The sequence below is a fragment of the Physella acuta genome, unplaced genomic scaffold (genome assembly GCF_028476545.2).
Source record: "Physella acuta isolate Inbredline_101_S28 unplaced genomic scaffold, ASM2847654v3 ptg000211l, whole genome shotgun sequence".
NCBI classification, from domain to species: domain Eukaryota; kingdom Metazoa; phylum Mollusca; class Gastropoda; family Physidae; genus Physella; species Physella acuta.
Window position 1 is genome coordinate 588,837 of NW_026731730.1, and position 21,439 is coordinate 610,275.

Sequence of the window (21,439 nt, forward strand, 5' to 3'; positions counted from 1 at the left end):
TATGTGACGTTGATTCGGTCAGTAAAAAAAAATTATAATCAGCATCTTGTTTACAGATTAAGTGGGGGGGGGGGGGAGTTTTTAAAATTGTGTGCGAAAAAAAGTATTTTGCGCCTGTGCTACCCATGTTCACATGTTATGTTCCCTGTTTGTTCTCTGTCGGTTCCCTGATAACCCGTCACTGTTTGAGTTCCCTGAGAACATGCTGAATATTGTGAGTACGTCAAACACGTCCGTCCTGGGCGGATGTCGATTTCCGGATATGGAATTCTACACATGTGACCTTGATCTTGACAAGACGAAACTGTGTCATGTCAACTACGGGGGGCAACCCGGAAACAGGTTTACCTGGCCAGTTCTTTGGTGGTTTACCTGGCCAGTGCTTTGGTGGTTTACCCGGCCAGTTCTTTAGTGGTTTACCTGGCCAGTTCTTTGGTGGTTTACCTGGCCAGTTCTTTGCTGGTTTACCTGGCCAGTTCTTTGGTGGTTTACCTGGCCAGTTCTTTGGTGGTTTACCTGGCCAGTTCTTCGCTGGTTTACCTGGCCAGTTCTTTGGTGGTTTACCTGGCCAGTTCTTTGGTGGTTTACCTGGCCAGTTCTTTGGTGGTTTACCTGGCCAGTTCTTTGGTGGTTTACCTGGCCAGTTCTTTGGTGGTTTACCTGGCCAGTTCTTTGGTGGTTTACCTGGCCAGTTCTTTGGTGGTTTACCTGGCCAGTTCTTTGGTGGTTTACCTGGCCAGTTCTTTGGTGGTTTACCTGGCCAGTTTTTTGGTGGTTTACCTGGCCAGTTCTTTGGTGGTTTACCTGGCCAATTCTTTGGTGGTTTACCTGGCCAGTTCTTTGGTGGTTTACCTGGCCAGTTCTTTGGTGGTTTACCTGGCCAGTTCTTTGGTGGTTTACCTGGCCAGTTCTTTGGTGGTTTACCTGGCCAGTTCTTTGGTGGTTTACCTGGCCAGTTCGTTGGTGGTTTACCTGGCCAGTTCGTTGGTGGTTTACCTGGCCAGTTCTTTGGTGGTTTACGTGGCCAGTTCTTTGGTGGTTTACCTGGCCAGTTCTTTGGTGGTTTACCTTGTCAGAGCTTTGGTGGTTAACCTGGCCAAAGCTTTGGTGGTTTACCTGGCCAGAGCTTTGGTGGTTTACCTGGCCAGAGCTTTGGTGGTTTACCTGGCCAGAGCTTTGGTGGTTTACCTGGCCAGTTCTTTGCTAGTTTACCTGGCCAGTTCTTTGGTGGTTTTATTTTAGGCCATTGATTTGTGGCGTTTTGAGGCCATTGATTTGTGGCGTTTTGCGGCCATTGGCCTGTGGCAATATATGTTCAAATAATATGGCTTTGACATTTTTGTGGCCATTTGCTTGTGGTATTTTGTGGCCATTGGTTTGTGACATTTTGCGGCCAATTGCCCACTGCATTATATGGTCCAATCATTTGGCTCATGGTAATGTATGATCCGATGATTTGGCTTGTTGCATGTTTAGCTTGACCTTTGAACTCGTGCCACAGTAGTCAAATAACGGTGCATGTTTTAGCATGGAGTGTTTAAAATAGCTGTCAATAAAATCCAAGATGGCGGAGCTTGATTAATTAAATTTGATATTTTAATTGATGGGATGCTAATGGGTTTGGGATTTATGCAAGATAAATCTTATTAGAGCTGTCAGATAGCAGGAGGGCATAGGGTTACATGAGTGCTGTCAAGGTTAGGTTAGGTTAGGTTAGGTTAGGTTAGGTTAGGTTAGGTTAGGTTAGGTTAGGTTAGGTTAGGTTAGGTTAGGTTAGGTTAGGTTGGGTTAGGTTAGGTTAGGTTAGGTTGGGTTGGGTTGGGTTAGGTTAGGTTAGGTTAGGTTAGGCTAGGCTAGGTTAGGTTAGGTTAGGTTAGGTTAGGTTAGGTTAGGTTAGGTTAGGTTAGGTTAGGTTAGGTTAGGTTAGGTTAGGTTAGGTTAGGTTAGGTTAGGTTAGGTTAGGTTAGGTTAGGTTAGGTTAGGTTAGGTTAGGTTAGGTTAGGTTAGGTTAGGTTAGGTTAGGTTAGGTTAGGTTAGGTTAGGTTAGGTTAGGTTAGGTTAGGTTAGGAGGTTAGGTTAGGTTAGGTTGGGTTGGGTTGGGTTGGGTTGGGTTAGGTTAGGTTAGGTTAGGTTAGGTTAGGTTAGGTTAGGTTAGGTTAGGTTAGGTTAGGTTAGGTTAGGTTAGGTTAGGTTAGGTTAGGTTAGGTTAGGTTAGGTTAGGTTAGGTTAGGTTAGGTTAGGTTAGGTTAGGTTAGGTTAGGTTAGGTGGTTAGGTTGTTAGGTTAGGTTGTTAGGTTGGATTGGGTTGGGTTGGTTCGGGTCGGATTAGCTAAAGCTAGATTAGCTTTGGACCAATTAGCTCCACTTGAACCATTGATACTCACCAACAGCCTACAGTTTGCCAAACAGATGTCATTCCAAACAGAGTGTAAACCACAGGTGTAGCGAAGGGGGGGGGGCAGGGGGGTACATATGTCCCCGGGCGCCGACCTTAAGGGGCGCCAAAATGGGTTGGAAAAACAAATTAAAATATCATTTTAGGTGCAGTTTCGCATTATAAATATAAAAAAATATATGGGGGGGGGGGCAAACGAAAGGTTTGAGGGGGGGGGGGGTGCAAATTGAAAATTGAAGGTTTGTTCCCGACGGGGGCGCCAAATTAAAAGTTTGTCCCCGGGCGCCGGGAAGGGTCGCTACGCCACTGGTGTAAACAAACGCTAAATATAACTCGCGCATGCGTGCATAGTTCCAGCCCCAGTCGCTCCTGGCATGACCAGATTAGGCTAATCTTTAACCAGAGCCTCTGGGTGGTCAAGGCATGGACTGGCTATTTAATTATTCTAATTATAGCTTCATCTGTGGACACGAACATATACGATATTCTGTATCAAGTTTCAGACTTTCGATTTTAACAACAAATAATAATTTTACTTGTTTCGTTTCATGTTTAAAGAAAGCAAGAAAAAAACGTAAAATAAAAACTGATTTTCTTGTTAAATTATTTACTTTAATGAAAAAATAATTAAAAATTAAAAATGTTATTGTAAAGACAACTCACCGTCTATACCGTTAATTTGAGATGAAACCATAATGTTTTTAAAAATAAAATAAGTAAAAATGTCTGGTGCCGAGTACAATATCAGCTCTCAGAGAGCTATTAATTACATTTTTATATCCGCCTCAAGGCTGTCTCGGTGATGAGAGGGTTAATTATGAATGTCAGCGGTTCTAATTTACTGCAGGTGGGTGTAGGAATACTCATTGGTTGGTAGTAGTCACGACTAAAATTAATATTTTACCGGATGATTACTAGAGGAGACGAGTTATAGTTCATCTGTTTATGGGATATGTGGTCAATTGGTAGAGCTACTCTTTACCTAACTTGAGTATGTAGTAGGTATCTGAGCCAACTCAGCTCTGATGGGTACCCCACTTAACTATGTAGTAGGTATCTGAGCCAACCCAGCTTTGATTGGTACCTGACTCGAGTATATTTTAGATTCCTGAGCCCATTAAGCTCTGATGAGTACCTGACTCCAGTATTTAGTAGGCCCCTGAGCCAACTCAGCTCTGATGGGTACCTGACCTGACACGAGTGTGTAGTAGGTCCCTGAGCCAATTCAGCTCTGGTGGGTACCTAGCTCGAGTTTGTAGGAGAACCTTGAACCCACTTAGCTCTAATAGGTACCTGACTCGAGTATTTAGTAGGTTCCTGAACCCATCCAGCTCTGATGGGTACTTAACTCGAGTGTGTAGTAGGTCGCTGAGCCTACCCAGCTCTAATGGGTATCTAACTCGAGTATGCAGGAGAACCTTGAACCCATCCAGCTCTGATTATCACCTCAAATTAACGAAAACAAAAGGCGATTTTTACACTGGATGTCAACTAATGAGTTCAAAACTAAGGTCGCAGAAACTAGAGCTGTCCCTGTTTTGTTGATTAGTTAGACTAGTAGAAGGACGATTCATATCAAGAGCACTACGATCAGGCCTTCAGTACACTAGGAAAAAAATGTTAATGATAATGTACTCTTTAGAAAACCATTACCGCCAGGGGTTGTTTTTTGTTCGTTGTTTGTGCGGTTTTTTTGTGTGGTTTTTTGTGGGTTTTTTCTTTTTGTGGGTTTTTTTTTGTGGTTTTTTTTTTTTTTTTTTCAGAAAATGTATCATTTACATTATAAAATGTAAAATAGGTAAAATGTACCGTTTAATAGAATAAAACTAAATATAAAAAACTATAATAATCTCATCAGTGAATTTGATATTTTGAATCATTTCATTTTTTAAACTGATCTAGACCCAATTATCGAGCAGTTGAAAACGTAACTAAGACTCATAAGTCGGGTAAACTATAAAGTCTAGTTTGTCTAAAACCATTTTAAATTAACTACACCACACTCGGAGAACCCCTAGCTCAAATTCCAAATTTAAATTCTGCCTTAATTCAGACAAATCGCGTCTTCCATATGACCTCAAGCCGAGACCAAAAAGCGTTCGATTAGGGTCAGGCTTGACAAGGCTCGGTCATAAATCTCTTCACTCCATCTGGTTGTACCGTCCTGGTTCAAGGGGTCAGACCCTACATCTGGGTCAGGGTCAGTTCCCAAACAAGGGTCACACCCTCAATGTGGATCAGGGACAGTCCCAAATCAGAGGTCACACCCTTAAGGAGATCAAAAATCCTCATACAGAACTGTGTGTTTAGTAATACCAACGACAGAAAACTCGTTTCAAAGACAACTAGTGCGTTTTTCAGGTTCCCAGAAAAATGCGCAATCTGAAAAGTGCGTAACGGAAAACTGTGCAAATACAAACTAATTATATTAACACACTTTAATATTGTCTTACTTCGAGGACGTATGTTTTATTATGCCACCATTCATTCTTTTTTAATGTCTATAACTCCTCAATTTAAGAAAACAAGAAATGCCCCTGTGCGGACTTTTTGTGCGCAGTTTTCCGTAGCGCATCTTTCCGGTCACCTATTTTTCAATAGTCCTTTAGAAAGGGCTTTAGTATGAGCCAAGACTTACAAACGTCGCTGTTGGAAAGAGCGTATTGTGAAGTGTGATTTCCATCAAAATAATCCCATTTCATAATATTCTCTATCACCGTTTACAAGGTCAATCACTCGAGTGACCTTGGGACCCAAGGCGCGTGACTAACAAGAACACAAACCACGTGACTCGAGCACTCGCCCCCCCCCCGCCCTAAAAAAAGGGGGGGGGGGAGAAGCACCAAATGACCCCGGGTATAAACCACGTGACCTTTCATACAAAAAAGATCCTTGGCGTAATTTAGATGCGGTGTGAGGGGTAGGGTGTCTTTATACAAATCGTGACCTAATTATTTTGCCACGCTGAAGAGTGGTCTGAGGTCAAGTTGACCGGAAGTGGGGGTACGTGCTTAGAAAACCAAAGCCTGATGCTCCGGCACTTTGGTTCTAGAAGTTTCGCTACCACCGATCACACACCATCACACATCATCACACACCATCTCACCCATCTATCCCCTGCATCTCGCGTGGATCACCTATCGTCTGCACAAGTTTTTAAATCGTTTGCTTTTGTTGTGTTCCGCTTTAACAAAGATGGTGCCGGGCCAGACATCCGGATAGGTGTGTGTATTTAGATCTAGCGATCCATTGGGCTGATGAAGCACAGTTCGCCTGTTTCTGTGACCTCAGAATATGAAAGGATATTGTGGTTAGTACTATGCCCAGCCGCCTTTACTCGGGTTAGGTACCCATAAAAGCTGGGTGGACACAGGGCTTTCCGCTGACTTGAAGCAAGATTCTATCTCGAGTAGTAGTCTAGCACACTACCTCTACGCCACGCCGTCATTATATATAAATAATATATATATATATATATATATATATATATATATATATATATATATATATATATATATATATATATATATATATATATATATATATATATATATATATATATATATATATATATATGGAGAGAAAGAGAGAGAGCGAGAGAGGTAAAGTAACACTAATAAAATACTCTTGAAACAATTCAATTTGATGAATGTGTTCACTGAGTGCACAACAGGGCCATAAATAAACTAAGCCGTATAATCCCATCAAGAGCCGTCTGAGTGGGCCGCACATGCCTCCGTCTGTCCGAATCAGGCTCATTTTGCTGACTGACAGGCAGCCTGGACGAAATCAATCGACTCGGATCTCGGCTAACGAACCGGTTCCGGCGTCCGGCAGCCGTGCGCCGTGCGTGAGAACGTGTTGACGCTCCATGTACACGTGTGTTGTGTACGTGTGTTGACACACTACACATCATGTGTGCTGCTAGACACGCATAGTGCTTACGTGTACACATCTACTGTGAGTGTGAAGTATCAAAACATTTTGACAATACGTATGACAAGTATCAAGACATTTTGACAATACTTATGACAAGCATCAAGACATTTTGACAGGACTTCTGTCAAGTATCTCAACCGACAAGGGTTAAAACTACATGACAAGTTTGTCTTTCATCTTCACACTCAAACCCTTTTAGGAACAAATCCTTTTTTAAGAATAGATTATGACATCATACAGTCCATGAAATATTCGTCAAATGTCACATAAATTACTCTCGTGCAAGCTTGTTTAATTAAACCTTCAAACGCAAATGTCAAGCTTGAATGTGACATGTGACACGCAGGAATGTGACATATGAGATGTGTAGGAAATTTTTCAGTTTCGGATTGTCTAGATAATTATGGTATTAGACCATATGTACTACTGTAAGCAGGTGGTTACACTAGGTGTATTACTGCAAGCAGGTGGTTACACCAGGTGTATTACTGTAACCGGATGTATTACTGTAACAAGGTGGTTACACCAGGTGTATTACTGTAAGTAGGTGGTAACACCAGGTGTATTGCTGTAAGCATGTGGTCACACCAGGTGTATTACTATAAGCAGGTGGTTACACCAGGTGTATTACTGTAAGCAGGTGGTTACACCAGGTGTATTGCTGTAAGCATGTGGTCACACCAGGTGTATTGCTGTAAGCAGGTGGTTACACCAGGTGTATTACTGTAAGCAGGTGGTTACACCAGGTGTATTACTGTAACCAGGTGGTTACACCAGGTGTATTACTGTAACCAGGTGGTTACACCAGGTGTATTACTGTAACCAGGTGGTTACACCAGGTGTATTACTATAAGCAGGTGGTTACACCAGGTGTATTACTATAAGCAGGTGGTTACACCAGGTGTATTACTGTAACCAGATGGTTACACCAGGTTATTAACCAGTAATTAGGAATTAATGTACGTATTATAGGATGTTAAAATAATTTAATGCTATCGGACGAGCACAAAATTAATTGCTTTGTGCGCAAAATGGTGTACTTGAATGTTCGACATTGTTGTTTGAAAAAAAAACCTGTATTCTGCCCTAAATTAAAATGAAATATGATACATCAGCGGCCGATTAGAAAAAATATATACAAACACAACCATTGCATATATATATATATATATATATATATATATATATATATATATATATATATATATATATATATATATATATATATATATATATATATATATATATATATATATATATATATATAAAATACACATCCATAATCAATATAATAATGAATTGCATGATTGTTTAATAAATGGACTGGGCCTCCAAAAAAAAAAATACGTTGTTTAATTAACCCTTTTGATTTGTTGTATTGTGATATCTATGTATTGCAATTTTGTAAACTGTCAAGTCGCAAAAAGGGCGCATCTTTTTATTTAGATTGTACACCGCACGATACAGGGAGGTAACTTTATTTTATGCTCTAGACTAAAATATAAATAAAAGAAAATCCAATAATACCATAATTAAAACAAAATATATAATATTTATTACTTATTTTAATATAGAAAAATATATTTTTTACCCATATTTAATATTTTGCATAGTTCGAGTTTTTCATATGATTATAGTTTAAATATCAAAACAGCTTCCTTCCTTAATACGTTATTTGTATAATAAGGAAAAGTATTTAGATTTTTTAATTGCTTTTCGAATTTCATACACGTTTTCCACTGATTAGGCTTTAAAAAAAAATTATGCTACCGGCTACAAATTTATTAAAGTTTTAAATACCAAAACTGTTGTTATTTTTGAATTTACAAGCTCTATCTAGTTCACAACTTTGACCCAATTCTAATGCAGCGACTTTGTTCAAATTTTACAGGAACGTTCAACTCTAATGACAATACAAGTCTATCTATTTTGCAATTTAATTAGATGTTTAAATAGGCATAAAATTAATGAAACAATGTCGGCACTATAACAAAATTAAATCACTCAATAGATTACTATATATTCAATAACTGAAGGGGATATAACTAGCGAGACGCAATCACCCTAAAAGTCTGTTGAGCTGTTGTTCACGATGTTTACAATCGTAGAGCCGGTCAACTTAGTGAAGACTATAAGGGACAGATAATAACGTTTTAAAACTATTTGAAACTAAGGGTAAGTTAAAAAAAATTAAGAACTTGCTCTCGTCTGTAAAATATGGTTCCGGACGACTGCTTTCCAAGGAGCAGATTATCGTCCTGTAGATATCGCAAGGTACTGATGGTGTTTTAAAGCAAATGTTTTCAGTCGTGTCGACTTCATAAATAAAGCATCACTTAAAAGTAAAAAATAATAATTTTTTTTTAAATCTGGCTCCAAATATTAAAAATTTGGCTATACGTTTTTTTTTTAAATCTGGCTCCAAATTTTAAAAATCTGGCCAAGACAATGTGGCAATACATCACTTTTACTACACATCACCCGAGGTGGTTTACAAGTTGTTCTCGCTGTATCTTGTGCATTCCATCAACGTTTTTTTTTAAATTAAAAAATACTTTCGCACACAAAGTTTCATTGCCGAAACGAGAAAGAGTTCATTGTGACCTCACTACACCAAACCCAGAGGTCAAGGACGGCTCTCTCGTCTCTTCATTGCCCGAGGAATCATCGAGAGTACTCACGTCTCCTGGGGGGGTCTCTGAGGTCTGTAAGCGGACGTGCCTTCCAGCAAACGATAATGGATGGACGTGAAGTCCTGCACACGTTGAAATAGATGGACGTGTTGGACGTGTCCAGCATATGTTGATGAACGTGTTGTCCAGTTGATGGACGTGTTGTCCAGTTGATGGACGTGTTGTCCAGTTGATGGACGTGTTGTCCAGCATAAGGACTTGTTGTCCAGCATATGTTGATGGACGTGTTGTCCAGTTGATGGACGTGTTGTCCAGTTGATGGACGTGTTGTCCAGTTGATGGACGTGTTGTCCAGCATATGGACGTGTTGTCCAGCATATGTTGATGGACGTGTTGTCCAGTTGATGGACGTGTTGTCCAAATTGATGGACGTCTTGTCCAGCATATGTTGATGGACGTGTTGTCCAGTTGATGCACGTGTTGTCCAGTTGTCGGACGTGTTGTCCAGTTGATGGACGTGTTGTCCAGCATATGGACGGGTTGTCCAGCATATGTTGATGGACGTGTTGTCCAGTTGATGGACGTGTTGTCCAGTTGATGGACGTCTTGTCCAGCATATGGACGTGTTGTCCAGCATATGTTGATGGACGTGTTGTCCAGTTGATGGACGTGTTGTCCAGCATATGTTGATGGACGTGTTGTCCAGCATATGTTGATGGACGTGTTGTCCAGTTGATGCACGTGTTGTCCAGTTGATGGACGTGTTGTCCAGCATATGGACGGGTTGTCCAGCATATGTTGATGGACGTGTTGTCCAGTTGATGGACGTGTTGTCCAGTTGATGGACGTCTTGTCCAGCATATGGACGTGTTGTCCAGCATATGTTGATGGACGTGTTGTCCAGTTGATGGACGTGTTGTCCAGTTGATGGACGTGTTGTCCAGCATATGGACGTGTTGTCCAGCATATGTTGATGGACGTGTTGTCCAGTTGATGGACGTGTTGTCCAAATTGATGGACGTCTTGTCCAGCATATGTTGATGGACGTGTTGTCCAGTTGATGCACGTGTTGTCCAGTTGTCGGACGTGTTGTCCAGTTGATGGACGTGTTGTCCAGCATATGGACGGGTTGTCCAGCATATGTTGATGGACGTGTTGTCCAGTTGATGGACGTGTTGTCCAGTTGATGGACGTCTTGCCCAGCATATGGACGTGTTGTCCAGCATATGTTGATGGACGTGTTGTCCAGTTGATGGACGTGTTGTCCAGCATATGTTGATGGACGTGTTGTCCAGCATATGTTGATGGACGTGTTGTCCAGTTGATGCACGTGTTGTCCAGTTGATGGACGTGTTGTCCAGCATATGGACGGGTTGTCCAGCATATGTTGATGGACGTGTTGTCAAGTTGATGGACGTGTTGTCCAGTTGATGGACGTCTTGTCCAGCATATGGACGTGTTGTCCAGCATATGTTGATGGACGTGTTGTCCAGTTGATGGACGTGTTGTCCAGCATATGTTGATGGACGTGTTGTCCAGCATATGTTGATGGACGTGTTGTCCAGTTGATGCACGTGTTGTCCAGTTGTCGGACGTGTTGTCCAGTTGATGGACGTGTTGTCCAGCATATGTTGATGGACGTGTTGTCCAGTTGATGGACGTGTTGTCCAGCATATGTTGATGGACGTGTTGTCCAGTTGATGGACGTGTTGTCCAGTTGTCGGACATGTTGTCCAGTTGATGGACGTGTTGTCCAGCATATGTTGATGGACGTGTTGTCCAGTTGATGGAAGTGTTGTCCAGTTGATGGACGTGTTGTCCAGTTGATGGAAGTGTTGTCCAGTTGATGGACGTGTTGTCCAGTTGATGGACGTGTTGTCCAGTTGATGGACGTGTTGTCCAGTTGATGGACGTGTTTTCCAGTTGATGGACGTGTTGTCCAGCATATGTTGATGGACGTGTTGTCCAGTTGTCGGACGTCTTGCCCAGCATATGGACGTGTTGTCCAGCATATGTTGATGGACGTGTTGTCCAGTTGATGGACGTGTTGTCCAGTTGATGGACGTGTTGTCCAGTTGATGGACGTGTTGTCCAGTTGATGGACGTGTTGTCCAGCATATGTTGATGGACGTGTTGTCCAGTTGATGGACGTGTTGTCCAGCATATGTTGATGGACGTGTTGTCCAGTTGTCGGACGTGTTGTCCAGTTGATGGACGTGTTGTCCAGTTGATGGACGTGTTGTCCAGCATATGTTGATGGACGTGTTGTCCAGTTGTCGGACGTGTTGTCCAGTTGATGGACATGTTGTCCAGTTGATGGATGTTGATAGACGTGTCGTCCAATATAAGCCACTCCCCCCCTCTAGAATTGTTTCTAATATCGCCTATACCCTATACCAACTCGCCTGAGGCTAAGTAGAGCAGACGCACAATATTTTTCGCTAAACGTTTGATGGGGGGGGGGGGGGGGGCGAGAGAATAGGAAATATGCTTTTATTAAAACTTTACTCCTCCTCTCTCTCTCTCTCTGTCTCTGTCTCTCTCTCACACACACACATATTACACAATATATCCATATCTTTTTCCTCAAGCTTTATTTCACATCCTTGCACATAGAGAATTACTTTACTCAAAGCTGCATAAAGTAAAGCAATGAGCCAGCTGATCGTTTACGTTAAAGCTGTCGGCCAGTCGTTACGCTATTGTTTGTTTTTTCTTTACGAACTGGCTATAATATATATTATTTAATTCTCATGTAAGCAGATGAAGTAGAGTCTGCCTGTATTTTACGATACCTGTACGGTCAATACGTGGGACGGAGTGGGTTTAGCAGTGGAACGCTAGACTCCTAACCCGATAGTCTCAAATTCGAATCCGGGTAAAGACCGTCCCTGAGTCCACCCAGCTCTGAATGGTACCTAACTCACGTTAGGGAAAGTAAATGCGGCTGGGCATGGTGCTGACCACACTATCGCTTCATATGCCGTGGTCTCAGGCCTATAGACCGCCAGGTTTGAAAAAGGGAACTTTACTTTTTACTTTACGGTCAATACAATAACAAGCTATCTTTGGTGTACGGGGCTTTAGCTGCGTTTCGGACGCGAATCCCTCGGAGTTTGACACAGAATCCCTGGCCCCGTGGCAACACAGGTCTAATCTACACCTGTAAACAAGTGTACTTAACGGATGTTTAGATGTGTACTCAACACCTGTCCACAGGTGTAATCAGCATCTGCCCCCACGTATAGTCCCTACTCAACACCTGTCTACAAGTGTACCCAACACCTATAACAGTACTGAGATGGGAGACAATCCACACGCATGTCTGACTAAACACAACAAGTAAACTGTTGATGACCACGGACGGCAGCAAAGTCACTGGCGCTACTGCAGCAAACCCGTGCCACTGTCAGCATCTAACAGGGTCTGGTTGTTAAACATTTCCAAGCAATCAAATTTAACAAAAATATTCAATATTCAATATTTTAATATTTTTGTTAAATTTGATTGCTTAGAATATGGCACACAAGGCTATGGTGTACAACAATATATATCTCAACAATACGACGTACAACACGACATACAACTATATATTTATCAACAATATGACATACAATACAACATACAACAATATATATCTCAACAATACGACGTACAACACGACATACAACAATATATATCTCAACAATACGACTTAAAACACGACATACAACAATATATTTATCAACAATATGACATACAACACGACATACAACAATATATTTATCAACAATATGACATACAACACGACATACAACAATATATATCTCAACAATATGACGTACAACACGACATACAACATTATTACTGACAACAATAGTAAATAAAGTTTCCCTTTCAAACCTGACGGTCTATGGGGAAAGTGAAGTAGAGTTCACTTGTTTCTGTGACCTCGGCATATGAAGAGATAGTGTGGTCAGCACTATGCCCAGCCGCCTTTACTTTCCCTCGCGTGAGTTGGGTACCCATCATAGCTGAGTGGACTCAGTGACTTTCAACTAAACTGAACCCGGATTCGAACCCGAGACTTTCGGGTTAGCAGTCTAGCGCTCTACCTCTAAGCTACGTCGTCTCATTTCTTTCTATAGTACTTTTTTACTTTCTCGTATATACGAAGTATACAGAAAGTCTTGTAATCGTGCAAAAAAAATTAGAGATTTTTATATATCTCGACGTTTTACAACTCACTGATACGGAAAAACATAATTTTGCAATCTTGTCCGTATGTCTGTGTGTGTCTGTGTGTGTGTGTGTGTCTTTGTGTTTGTGTGTGTGTGTGTGTGTGTGTGTGTGTGTGTGTGTAAACACGATAACTTGAGTACCGTTACAGCTAGGTTGATGAAATTTCATATATAAGTATTTTATCAAAATCGTAGATCCTGATCAACTTTTGAGCTATTTTCGATAACCGGAAGTGGTACTTTTTCTACTTTGATTTTTTCAAAAGCCTATAACTTGAGTACTATTTCATATAGGTAAATGAAATTTCATATTTAAGTAAAAGATCTAATTCTCTACCTTCTATCAAATTTTGAGTAATTTCCGTTGACCGGAAGTACTAATTTACGCTATTTCCGATTTCTCAAAAAACGCATGTAAATTTATGAAGTACTAATAATATTATGCACATTTTGTTTTGGTGTTCGCTTCTTTTTTCTATGAGATTCTATTATATTTTTAAAAGTTTAAGTCATTAAAAATCATGTCTATATTTCAAGTTATATAAGAATATTCGAGAAAGTTTAGGGGAGATCACTCCCGGTTTATTTTTTAATGCTGTTATTAGCGATTTAAAACGACTTAATGATCTACTTTATAGAAATAAGGAGAGAAATCTTAAGACAATGTTTAAGTTTTATTATTTGGTAAGCAGTAATTTATTTTTCCTATTCCACTATGAATCAAGTCGGCACTCCGTCCTTAGAACAACAATAAGTCTACAATAATATGACGTACAGCAATATCGCATGCAACATAACAATCAACCATTCTCCGCGTCACATTACAACTGGAGACTGCACACAAAAACAGCCTTTTATGATGTTTTTACTTTCAACCTTTGTGTGCGACTCAGTCTATTGTCTCTCAGGGGAGGCAAAACCGAGTAGCATTAACATTACCTCCCCTTCGGAGAATTATTAATTGTGATCGTGATGTTGAGGGAATGGTGGGGGATTGAATCCGTTTGTAGGAGAGACAATAGCCTTCATAATGTGTTAGGAATACTGAATTAAAGAGGGTGTATTTGGATTAGCCGTACCATGTCACCTAAATCAATAGTATCGCGAGTTAGGTTAAGGTTGCGGTTAAGGCTAAATTTAAGGTTAGGTTTGGTTGCTTAGCTACAGCTGAAAACGACGAGGTTAGAGTTAAATTACGATTTGAATTGAGCAATAATGGTGGTTAAATAACTGAGGTACGGCTTTAGCACATTACTTCTTCTGTAAAAAGCACCATAAGGTCGAGTTTCACCGGGTGTGGTAACTGAGGGTGTGACCCTACCCCTCCCCCGCCCCCCCCCCCAAAAAAAAACATTTGTATTTTCGGTTAGGTTTCACCCCTCCCTACACTATCTTATTATGTGAATCGGATAACGAATTGTTTTTGTCAGTAAATTTTAGCTTTTAAAAAAAAAAATTGGTTTAATCTCCTAAATGGTGTCAGACTCGACCCCTCCTTGTGACCCAGCGTTTGTTGTATAACAATTTTATAACACTGACATAAACAATTTTATAACATTGACATAGACATGTGTTTTTTTTATCTTTTCTCTATTTTATTCCCACATGTTCGCATTTTTTAAACTGCTCTAATTAACTATTATATTGCAAAATACAAGATGGAGGGTTTTTTTTTTACCTTTTGGGGATTATTTTTTAATAAAAGGATTTTGTGTTCTGTGTTCAAGCTATTTCTTTTTTTTTTGTGTATGTGAATCGATACATTACGTTACAATGTATCTGTTCCAGTGATCTAGGGGCTATTACTCTTTTTAAATTATGTTAGGGTTATCTCCCCATTTTTCCTCATTATAGCGAGTTTTTCGCTTCCCCTAATTCTGGTATAATTTGTCTCGTTTATGAGACATCCCAAATCTGGCGGATATGCTGCTAACGCGTGGATATTCTTGGGTGAACTGGATCAGTTCTGGGATTGTGTCACAATTGCCTATGTTGTTAGTGTTCATCGTTCAAAGAACCTCCACTTTCTAAAGTGTGTGTAGCCTAGCTTCATGAGTCCAGCATCTCGACAGCTTCCAGAGCCCAGCTTCTAAATCCCAGCTTCTTAATCCCAGCTTATGAAGCCCAGCTTCTAAAACTTATAAATCGCAGCCCCTCTAAAGCCCAGCTTCTAAATCACAGCTGCTAAAGATCAGGGTATAAATCTTCTTAAGCCCAAATTTCTAGCCCCAGCCTCTGAAGACCAAATTTCTAGCCCCAGCCTCTGAAGCCCAAATTTCCGGTACCAGCTTCCGAAGCCCAAATTTCTAGCCCCAGCTTCCAAAGCCCAAATTTCTAGCCCCAGCTTCCGAAGCCCAAATTTCTAGCCCCAGCTTCCGAAGCCCAAATTTCTAGTCCCGGCTTCTAAAGCCCAAATTTCTAGCCCCAGATTCCGAAGCCCAAATTTCTAGCCCCAGCTTCCGAAGCCCAAATTTCTAGCCCCAGCTTCCGAAGCCCAAATTTCTAGTCCCGGCTTCTAAAGCCCAAATTTCTAGCCCCAGATTCCGAAGCCCAAATTTCTAGCCCCAGCTTCCGAAGCCCAAATTTCTAGCCCCAGCTTCCGAAGCCCAAATTTCTAGCCCCAGCTTCCAAAGCCCAAATTTCTAGCCCCAGCTTCCGAAGCCCAAATTTCTAGCCCCAGCTTCCGAAGCCCAAATTTCTAGTCCCGGCTTCTAAAGCCCAAATTTCTAGCCCCAGATTCCGAAGCCCAAATTTCTAGCCCCAGCTTCCGAAGCCCAAATTTCTAGTCCCGGCTTCTAAAGCCCAAATTTCTAGCCCCAGATTCCGAAGCCCAAATTTCTAGTCCCGGCTTCTAAAGCCCAAATTTTTAGCCCCAGCTTCCGAAGCCCAAATTTCTAGTCCCGGCTTCTAAAGCCCAAATTTCTAGCCCCAGATTCCGAAGCCCAAATTTCTAGTTCCAGCTTCCGAAGCCCAAATTTCTAGTCCCGGCTTCTAAAGCCCAAATTTCTAGCCCCAGCTTCTAAAGTCCAAATTTCTAGCCCCAGCTTCTTAAGCCCAAATTTCTAGCCCCAGCTTCTAAAGCCCCAATTTCTAGTCCCTGCTTCTGAAGCCCAAATTTTTAGTCCTGACTCCAGCTACTAAAACTCCCCGGACAAATATTTTTTTTTCACACTTGCTTAACCTGGACACACCTTCTTACACCGACAAACACAAAACAAAATCCGGGTAATGCTCAGCGTAGTTTCTTCTTACGCCTGACTCCTTCCGGGAGGTTCGCCAGAGAAAGTTCAGAACTTCTTCATTATCTTTTCCCTAGCTCGTTCACGATTTATGGGAAAACAGGAAGTGTAAATACAAAGGGCAGCAAGCGTGTAACAGGGACATAACTCTTATCTCTAAAAAATATATTTATAATAAAATGTAATAACATAACGGTCTTGCTGGTGTGTTTCTTAACAGGTTAATAAAAAAAATAGAAATCAGCTGTCGATCGAATTTTTACAAACGTAAATAAATCTTCTACTTTAAATTTGGGTTCTCTAAATACCTAGACGAATAAAAGATAGTTGGATTTTTTTAAAAATGTCTTAATTGAGTAGACCATTTTGTGTCGCATTATTTTGCCACTTTTCGTACTACTTGTGTGTGTTTCTGAGTATGTGCGTGTGTGTACCTGTGTGTTTCAGTGTGCCTGTGTCCTGTATGTGCAAGTGTGCGTATGTGTGCGTGCGTACGTGTGAGCGTCCGTGTACCTGTGTGTGTCGTAGTCGAAACAGAATTGATGAGCTGGCTGAGACGTGGTGGTCGACGTGTGACGCCACCGGCCCGGGCACTAGCCTGTGACCATGTGACACGGGCGAAAACAATAAGTCACGTGACTTGAAGATCCCAACAGAAATACGTCACGTTTTTTTTTTCCAAAGTATAAAAAGAACAGTTACGGGTGAAACCACGATACTCCCGTCAAGTTGTCTAGCAACGATCACAAACATTTTTTTTCAATTTATCTGCAATCTCCGTCGTTTTTTTGTTGTTGATTGTTTATCTTCGTTACCTGCCTCTCACAGATGGGTATCTTTATTCAGGCCACTGAGCAGATGAAGTAGTTTTTATCTAGCTTTTTTTTCCCGTAGGTTTTTTTTAAATTGTTTACATGCCGCTTTTGCTATTCCCGGCGTGACAGGTACCTTTTAGAGCTGGGTGGGCTCAAACACGGACTATTGATTCGTTAGCCGGAAATGATATCGAGACTTCCGGGTTGGTAGTTGTGTGCCCTACCACTTGGCCACTCCGTTCTGTGATCAATGTGATTGTTATGTAATCATTGTGGCTGATACGATGGTTTACAACTTCACTTTTGAAAATGTGGCACTGAAAAAAAAAACAATAACAGTTGCTTAGATAAAAAGTAGGAGAGAGAGGGAGAGAAATGGAGAGAGAGACTGGAAAAAATGCAAATATACCTATGCCAATAGGGAGTAAATTATCCACGTAACTTAACGTTAGCAGAACCAGATTAACGTTATCAGATCCAGATTACCTGTGAGCAGATTCAGATTATCTGTTTGAGATACAAGGGGCGGAAATAATTTCATCTGTTATCTTGCCGGCTCATTAATCCAGGTCAACTGACCGGTTCATTCACCCGGTTCCCCTTACATGGTCATCTATTCCGGTTTATCTGTCCGGTTCGTCTGTCTGGTTCATTGGTCTAGTTCATTTACTCTAGACACCTGTCTGACATTATGTCCGGTCATCTGTCCAGTTAACAATCCGGTCATTTTTCCAGTTAACAGGCCGGTTATTTTTCCAATGAACAATCCGGTCATTTTTCCGGTCGTTTTTCTGGCTAATAGTCCAGTCATTCATCCGGTTATTTGTCCGGTCTTCTATGTGTCTTTATCTGTCCGGTCATCTGTCCGGCTCAAAGTAAAGAGTCTTACACGTGATTTTATACCACAGAAAACATTATGACCTTTGAACTTCTCTATGAATAAAACGGTCGATGGATTAAACAATACAAACGCAGAAAACTGAATCATCAACAACACGCAATGTGATGTTATAATCAGAGACAAATAACTTCAATACTTATATCAATGAAGGAAGAAGATAGGTCTTGCTGTTTAAGGGAGATAACTGATCCTACTTCTCTACAGGGAGACAACTCTAAAAAATAAATTTCCTGATCAACTGATCTACGTACTCTGCTGACCGTACAGGGAGGGCACCCAGCTAGAATGATCCCTGGTCGACCTATATTCAAGGCTTTATACACTATTGATAAGGCCTGGGTTGGAAGCGATGCCATCTTCGCCAGGAATTAAACATCAAACAGCGCACGCTTTTTGCCGCCGTTTTATTTTTAATGAAGAAAAATCTCTGCCCGGTCAAGCGTGTTGATTGAATTAAAAATAAAAGCCCGGTTATTTAATCATTAAGTGCTGACGTTTGAAAAGATTGTTTATTAATATATCAACCCTCGTTTTAGAAATAATTTCTAGGGGAGGTAAATAAAAAGTGTTTGATTTTTCATGTAAGGGAAATAAATCTTACACTTTCTAGATGTTGTGATTAGGTATATACGTGATATTTTAGCGTGGGTGGAGGATAAGCCGTAGGGGTGTGAAATGAGTTCTCTGTGTTACAGATATTTAATCTCGACAAAAAGGACAAGAATCTTTGAATAAAATGTATTCCCATCAGGTGATAAAGTTGTAGATTTTTTAAATATTGCGCTTGTTAAGTATTTAACATATACGTTAAAGGTTAATATGTGACACTAAAAGCAACTTTATTATCAAAAAATTTGGAAGCAAAATTTTGTATACACGGAAGATATCTGAAAATCGCATACAGTTATATTAAAGAACAACAGTATCGCTGCTAACGGGAGAGGTCCAGTTTGAAGAGTTGGGTTCGACCATTAGAGTTCACATGGATAAAAAAAAAAAAACAAGCCTGAAAATAATTCGGAAATTTTAAAGGTTTTTTGGAATCAATGTTATAAAAGTTTCAAATCAAGAGAACTTGAAAATATTTCTATTAATTTTCATCAAGCCTAGGTTATAACCCGAAGTTTTACTTCCGTGATACAAAGATCAATTGGCAGGAACTCCGTGATCGTTATGAAACCCCACTTTATAACATTTTGTCCTCAAAACTTTGCCGATACAATTTTTTAAATAAAACCGTCACAGATCTCTTCGCCCACCCCCACCCCCCACCCCGAACGAGATGGAATTTATATATTAAACATACACTATTACTAGTGTCCGCCCCGCCCCCCTCAAAAATATAAAGTGCTCCCCCCCCCCCTTCGGAGAAAAAAGTTTGGAAGAAACAGTGAACAGTTATGTTTTTATAACCATATATCATCAATAACATCCCACCAGATTTTAAACGTATATTTTATATACGTTTTCTAGACTATTCACGACTGCCTCCATTAACAAACATGTTATTTGTGAACGGAAAAATAACACTACGTAAAAAACGCACGGGAAAATACAACTACGTAAAAAGTTCACAGGAAAAATTGATTTCATCCTAGCGTTTTACCAGTGGAAAAATTTCTGGTCATGTGCGCTCTGGAACTTTATATTCCACTCTTGGAATAAAAAAACCGGATTTATTTTATAGCTGAAACAAACAAATAGTCGGGTCCATGTAGTTGTGATATTGCCGGGAGCGTTAGGTGGACTTCTCGCTTTCTGCTTGAGTACCTCACTGTTTGTGTCTTGGTGATCTGATAAAATATACTTTATGAAAACACAGACATTTGCCACTAGCAAAAAAATAGGCGTTTCCCACTATCAAAACACTGATATTTGCCATTGTCAAAATACAGTTTCTACCAAAACACAGGCATTTGTCATTTAGCCCTTTAGTAGTAAGGTGATTTTTCTAGCCTATGTTTTAGCAACATGAATCGCATATTTAATAGATGAGAAAGTTTATGTTTGGCTTGTAGATTCTCTAGATCTAGGAGTGGTAAAGGGGGGGGGGGATTTGTTTCCACCCCGAAGTTAATTTTCGTTGTGTTTTTTTTTTGTGCCTTAATACTGAGATCTAAGTTTGGGTTATGGTTAAGAAATGATTAACGGTCACACTAATTATAATAAAACTAGCAGAATACCAGTCGGGTGATAGGAATACAACGGGTAAAAAATGTCTCAATGTTGAAAAGAATAACGTATTTACTTTTCAATCCGCTTGTTCTGTGTGTTTTTTTTTTTTTTTTTTTTTTTTTTTTTTTTTTTTTTTTTTTGCTGTTCCTTTTAATAGCTTCTGATACCAAGTTACAGACAGACGAACTTAGCCATTTTTTTAAAATATATAATGTAGATGTGGCTGACCATTATTAATCCCATTAATTGTATCAACTTTTAAACTAATTAACAAACGCTAATTGAGCTTCTACGCAAGAAAATTATTTTTTTAAAAAAGGGTTTTATTTTATTTTTTTCGTTTTTTTTTTAAGTTTAACTTGAGACTTTTGGTTTCTCGAGCGGAAGATCACATTCAACCAATCGGAATGGAATATTGTGACTTAAGAAACATGCGCGGTCGGGCAGGATATGACGTCAGCAAAACTTGTTTTGGTTAAAATGAATGCTTAGAGAGAGGCTTCAGTTAAATTTTTAAAGTCCTTATTAAATGTTTCAGTGACTTGTTTTGTTTTATCAAATTAGAAGCTTTATTCGGGGTTGTAGAATTAGAAGCTTTATTCTGGGTTGTAGAATTAGAAGCTTTATTCGGGGTTGTAGAATTAGAAGCTCTATTCGGGGTTGTAGAATTAGATAAGTCTTGATCTGAACAATTAAAGAAAAAAACACTTTTTTAGTTAATTTAATGAAAATCATTTACTTAAATAAAACATTCGAAGCCGTAGTAAGGTTATGTAATTTGTAGAGTATTTTGTTAATATTAAATATCCAAAAAATACTTACTGTATCAGAATTTTAAAACTACCAAAAATAATTGTTAACTTAGTCGGTACAAAATGTGTTTAGCTATTGATTCTTTTCGAGAATACTTCAAGTGCCACCAGTGCAGTGTTTCTTCCAGACTTTTTCTCCGGGGGGGGGGGGGGGCTTGATAATTTGGAGGGGGGGCGGTCAACATTTTCCGGGGGGCGGACACTGGTGAAAGTATATATTTTCTATATAAGTTCCATTTCGTTCGGGGGGGGGGGGGGGCACACACACACACACGAAGAGATGCCTGGAAGAAACTCTGTACCAGTGTAC

The 21,439-nt window shown here is 40.2% G+C and overlaps 2 protein-coding genes across 4 annotated transcripts in view; both read left to right on the top strand.

Annotated features, from left to right (window-relative positions):
* Positions 1-21,439, top strand: part of LOC131937487 (uncharacterized) — a 104,724-nt gene that overhangs the window by 31,855 nt on the left and 51,430 nt on the right. The window lies entirely within an intron of this gene.
* LOC131937502 (elastin-like) lies at positions 312-1,091 on the top strand. The gene has a single exon (XM_059294985.1). The coding sequence runs from the start codon at positions 312-314 to the stop codon at positions 1,089-1,091; it is 780 nt and encodes a 259-aa protein (XP_059150968.1).

Bases quoted from the DNA above. Each gene is read 5' to 3' on its own strand.
- LOC131937502 (XM_059294985.1), top strand. From the start codon at position 312: ATGTCAACTACGGGGGGCAACCCGGAAACAGGTTTACCTGGCCAGTTC.